A 6,008-nucleotide genomic window follows, 5' to 3' on the forward strand; every position below is an offset into this window, starting at 1 on the left:
GAATGTAGATTTTAGTTATATTAAACTAAAGTTTTTATTCAAACACGGTAGTTGTCTCCATAATTTTCAAAAATGCTTTCTATATTCTTTGCAGAAACTGTTAACCTTTTATAAGAAACCTAGATATTGTTTATTCTTTAAAAATAATCATTGTTTTTTTGTCAGGGGGTCATGATTTTCACTGTAACAAACTATTCCTTCTATCCTAAAAAATTCAATATATTAAGAGTTAATTGCAAGGTGCATTTTGTGGATACATCTGATGATTTTTTATTAGAGATAAAAGCTATTATTGTCTTTAAATAATCATGTCTCCTCTAATTAGCCATAGTAAAGGTTGAACAGTTATTAACAATGCTAAAGATCCTGTCTTTTAAGCATTTTCATATATCATTTGTAATTTTCTGAATTGTGTATTTAAAGAAATTAACCTAGTATCGAAAATAACATATATTTGCATGTTTCTTTGTAAGAATTACAAAAGGTGGGAGGGAGATGATGACAATAACATTGGCATTTGTAACTTCTTTTAGAGTCATATGGTGATCAGCAACCATTATCAATAATTATGGAGAGACACACTATCATGTTAGAGAACTGAACTTATTTTAATTATATTAAAATACAATTTGATGTTTTGACCTTTATATCAAGGTCATCTTCAGGAATATATACAGGATAACACAAGCCACATTGGTGCATACTACAGTGGGTCAAGAATAATAACTTCTTTGGTCAAACATTGATCAAGTACCTGTTATAATAGAAAAAAATGAATAGAATACAGGTTATAATAGAAAAAAATGAAATAAAAATCCATAATTACACTGGTAAAACTTCATCAGCAGTTATTAGTTTCACATAGTCCTATAATTTTAAATTTCTGTTGAAATTTGGTTTGTTGATAGCATTTCACAGTTCCATAATGCTGTTGACGGCATGTCTGATCACAGGGATAGGTAGAGAGAGACATCTCACTTAAATAAAATGTTAAAAGATTATTATTAATTGGCTATTATTTCATTTTTAAATTTTGACTTAAAAATTTAAGTATAGTGGTGGTTTAAAGAACAGAGCTAGATAATTGTGGGTGACCACTACATAGCTTGTAAGGAATGCAGGATACTGACTGTTACTTTTGAAATATAGCCTCCAGTTAGTAAGTACACTTCTATACTAAATGAACAAGGATGGACTAAAGTTTGGCAGTAACTCATCAAACTGTATTCTGTACTACTTAGACCACAAATGCATTAAGATGGTACAAACATAATCAGAAGTCATACTGGCTGTATTGCTTCCATGTGTTAAGGCTTAAGTGCTGTGAGGGCTTAATGGATTGTATACAGCACTCGGAAAGGTTTAAAACAGATTTTAATACTTCCTATATTTCATCCCAGTGTCACTGAGACATCTTCAGGAATTACAAAAAACTAATGTACCACACACAATACTAAGCTAACCACATGGGCAACTCTAAAGTCCTATCTAGGTGGTGCACCCTCTATGGGCAATTTTAGATGGCCTAGAATGTAAGGTGGGATCTCTGATGATTAATGTTTCTCAAATCTTTGGAAGTTTAATGTAACTGTATTTATTTAGATGTGCTTGATTTCTGAGAGCTGCTGAAGATTCTAAAAATAGTCTCTCTTTTTTGAATTTACTGTAGTGGCGCATGATGGTTTTTTTCCAAGAAATCCTTATGGGTTGTATCCAAGACATGGTCAGCCAGGCCTGACTGACCATAGTCATGGTTACAGATGTATGACTTGTGTTTTTCTTAGAAGAACACAAGTTCAATCAGCCCTGGCTGACCATGTCTTGGGTACAACCCACAGGATCTCTTGGGAAAAAATCACCATGCTCCACCTCAGTAAATTCAAAAAAGAGAGACTATTTTTAGAATCCTTAGTAGCTCTCAGAAATCAAGCACATCTAAATCAATACAGTTACATTAAACTTCTGAAGATTTGGGAAACATTAATCATCAGAGATGCCACCTTACATTCTAGGACTTTAGAGTCACCTACGTGGTTAGCTTAGTATTGTGTGGTATTTGTATATATGTTACATTAATTTTTTGTAATCCCTGTAGAAATATATAGAAAGTATTAAAATCTGTTTTAATCCTTTCTGAGTGATGTATACAATCCATTAAGCCTCCAACATGCAAGGTTTGAATCTAGGAACAATGGCTATAATCTCAGCAGAATTGAAGATAGGTAGTAATGGAAAAAATATAAAAAGAGATGAAATTCTTTATTCAGGCACTAGAAATCACAGAAAGAAAGAGGTGGCTATAGCATTCGCCAAGACAAACGTCTTGAATGAGTAAAGTGATGACAAGTTTCAAAATGGGACTTATTGGAATTGAGGGTGGCAATAGAGAAATGTAGATTTGAGTCATGAGAAAAGGGTATTAGGATAGTACTGATTATATGGAATGGAATAGGGACATTAACAAAAAGGCTAACCCAACAATATAAAAGTAAACTAATAATGGACATTTTAGAATTGACCTTGACATTAATTAGCATTGAAAAATGTATAAGCAGAAACGAAAATAAGATTACTTATAGAGTGAGAGGTGAAAAGTTAACACATGAGAAGCACAAATTGGAGGGAAGATTGAGATGTGTACAGATTGATACAATTCAGAACTTCACAACAGTACTCTTTTTGAGCAGAAAGCAAGGTAATCTCTTCAGAGAAATTATGCTCATAAGAAAGACAAAAATATTGTACTAGAAATGATGGATAAAATATGTTCCCTGTCTAGCAGTGTCAGCCACCTCAAAGAATACACAGTTGACATCTTTTGCTATTATTGCAAGAGATTTTGCCAATCAATCAAACAACATATTTAAACAGTGCTGAATAGTTGAACTTAAGTGCATCAGACATTATAAACCTGTGAATCTTGTTCATTATTCTGAAAAGTAATGCATTTAACCATGAAGTTTGCTATTGTTTGGAATATCTTTAAAAAAAAAAAAAATTATAGTGTTCAGATTAAATGCTCTGTGAAAATCTTTGCTAACCAGAAATTGATTTACTGGGAGTATTTTGATCCTTTAACACTTTCATTGCCAAGCTGAAAATTGGAATTTCGTGTAGTGGCCAAATTTTTTTTATTTTTTTATTTAGTTAGCGACGTCAATGCGATAACGCGTGATCGGCCGTTTGGTGAGAACTCGCATCGCATGATTGGCAATGAACGTGTTAAACATAGTATACTTTCTTTAAAATCTACTAATGAATGTTTGTGGGTTCTATCTTACTAAACTCTTGTGCACACAAAGTGAAGTAAAGATGAGTGAATAATGGCATCCGTTCAAGGCTTAACTGCAAAAGATCCTGTTCAGAGAATGTCAGGTTAAAATATGCATGCAGAACAAACAAGCCATAAAAGGCATTGCTGATGTTATTTAATATCTACTCTTTCTCAGTTGCTATCAAGTAGTTGGAAAAGAGACCACAAAAACTGTAATCCTAGCCATTTTTATGCTGTCTAGTATATGGCATATGTGTAGAATCTTCAAGCACTGATCACCGTAAGTACTATTCAGTATGAATGATAAATACCAGGCTTTAACTTATTTATACTAGATGTTTTTGCTGTCTATGTGGCTAACAGCATCATCAAGAGGTGGCTTAACGTAAGTAAAAACTGGAAAAAATTAAATGTTTTCCAAGAGCAGTTAATACCTATAAGTGGAAAAGACTGGAATGATAGTTTAATTACAAGTAGCATGTGTTGCAAAAGATCATTCCTTGATTGATTTTGAGTGCATGACCTCAGAGGACCCCCTTGAACAACCTGTTGAAGTAATTCTAAGTAGGATATGGAGGTTCTTGCCATTTTACCATGTAATGTTCTTTGAAGATGTGTGCTATGACTGCTTTTTTTTTCCCTTCCCATTTGTTTTCAACATCACTTATATGTTCTTTGTTGCAGATTTTGAAACTTCTCCCAGTCTGACGCACACTACACATTAGATTAGATAGAAATATTATTATTCGCGAAACCTCCAAGGAGCCCGAAGACTCATCGTCGGAGGACACCCACTTCCACCACTACACCGAACCTCTACTACCAGTCATCTACCACTACCACAACTAGTATTTTTTGTCCATAAATTGTGTGTGTTCTGAAGGGCTGATTTGTCTGTATGCAGGATGAAAAATCCGAGTTTCCGGGAGAAAAAAAAACCTGCCACCCGTATCAAGAACATGGAATCTTGTATACATCCAGATGTTTATAAAATGGATGCCATACCTTTGTAATTAATTTCTGGATCGTCATGGGATGGTTCTTTAGTGCCTATTTTTGGAGGAACTGATTAAATGGGATTTGAAGTTCTTGTTTTCATTTGATTTCATCATTTTTAGTATGTTTAAAACTCTATTTTTCAAAGTTTCGATTATACCTAATTTTTGTTGAGAGTGATGATGTTGTGAAACATGTAGAGGATATACATATAATATAAATAAAATAAAATGTATACAAGTTAAAACCTGGTATTTATCATTCAAGTAAATCGCAATAAAATGTATTTTCAGTATTTCGGTGTCAGGTGATATTATGGCATATTTTACAAAATTAGTCCATGTTCTAACTATATGCACTCTGAAATATGAACTATACTGCACATCCTAATTCCAAAAAAAAATAAAATTCCTGACATCAGCATAAACGAAAATAAATTAATGAATTCCTTTCAAGGTAGTGTTGGTCAGAAAGGATTTTTTTTTCCCATTTAAACAAGATAAACCTTTATATATAAAGAACCTTGCAAAGTCTGAAAAAAATGCTGTTTTTTCAGACCATAAGCGAAAAATATAAAAAATCAAATTAGTTTTTCCGCCATGTCGAAATACTTTTTAAACATCTGTCTGCTGAGGAAAAATTATAATTTTCTAGAATGATGTGTAAACAAGAAAAACAAACATTTTTAGAATGAATGAACATTATATATTATATTTAAAAAATTACAGTATAAAATTTTGTTTTCTAATGTTAGATTGTATTTCATGTCCTTTCCTTTCTTCATAGGAGCGGGATCAAACCAGGTGATGTTATTATTGATATATCTGGGGATATTGTTAAATCATCAGCTCATGTTTACAAAGCATTGGAAACAAGAAAACCTCTTTCGATAAAAGTGTGTAGAAAAAATGAAATTATTAGTCTTACAGTCCAGCCACAAGATATTCCTCTTCTTTAGTTCTAACGTGCAAAAAACGAACAGTCTTGGTTTCACTGAGTTCTGAATAAGCCTTAAAAAGAAATAACACGTATAATTGAAATTAATTTTAAAATGCCATTAGGAAATGTATTTTTCTCAGAATATTGTAATATTTTTATAAGCTTCATTGTTTTGCTTGTTAGCTACAGTATTTGTAGATATCATATCGTATTGTATTACTGAATTTAAATATAACTACTCTGTATTCTATATATGTTATTATATTTGCTCACTAGCTGCTTTCTTTTAAATTCCTACAGAACCTTCCTATTGGCAGAACATTATTTTGTTCTTTATTTAAAAATTTTTGAAAACAATTTGAAATCCAAACATAAGTGTCTTGCACTTTAATATATAATTGCCTGTTCATGTTTGGATTGGATTAATATTTACTTGTAAATTGAGAGATCATAATCAGTTGCTTTTTCCTGTGATTTTTTCCCCCTCCACAATGGAATAAGCTGTGGTCTACATACTTGTTAATAAAGAATTAAACATCTGATAGGTGAAAATAAGTGACTACTGTAGTTGCGATTAATAATAAAAAATTTAAAAAAATGCAATCTGATTGATGTATTATTAACAAAAGAAATAAATATTGTAATGGCTTCCCCCTCCCAAAGAAGATAGCAGGTGATGGCCAGTCTCCATGTTCATGATGTGGATAAAAAATGAATGAAGATCTTAAAAGCATACTGCAGTTAACTACTGATATGATCTCATATTTCTATCTAATCTTTCTTCTCTTAGGTGTTAAAT

At 32.0% G+C, this 6,008-nt stretch overlaps 1 protein-coding gene across 1 annotated transcript in view; it reads left to right on the forward strand.

Moving 5' to 3' along the window:
• The window catches only part of HtrA2 (HTRA2-related serine protease), an 81,459-nt gene extending 75,661 nt beyond the window's left edge, over nt 1-5,798 (forward strand). Inside the window, exon 6 of the mRNA XM_090414953.1 lies at nt 5,057-5,798. Coding sequence (XP_090271079.1) covers nt 5,057-5,228 — 172 coding nt within the window. The 3' untranslated portion in view covers nt 5,229-5,798. The remainder of the gene's footprint in view (nt 1-5,056) is intronic.
• The last annotated feature ends 210 nt before the right edge of the window (nt 5,799-6,008 follow it).

This window comes from Typopeltis vanoorti, chromosome 26 (assembly GCF_054136105.1).
Source record: "Typopeltis vanoorti isolate ZY-2024b chromosome 26, IOZ_Tvanoo_1.0, whole genome shotgun sequence".
Classification (NCBI taxonomy): Eukaryota; Metazoa; Arthropoda; class Arachnida; order Uropygi; family Thelyphonidae; genus Typopeltis; species Typopeltis vanoorti.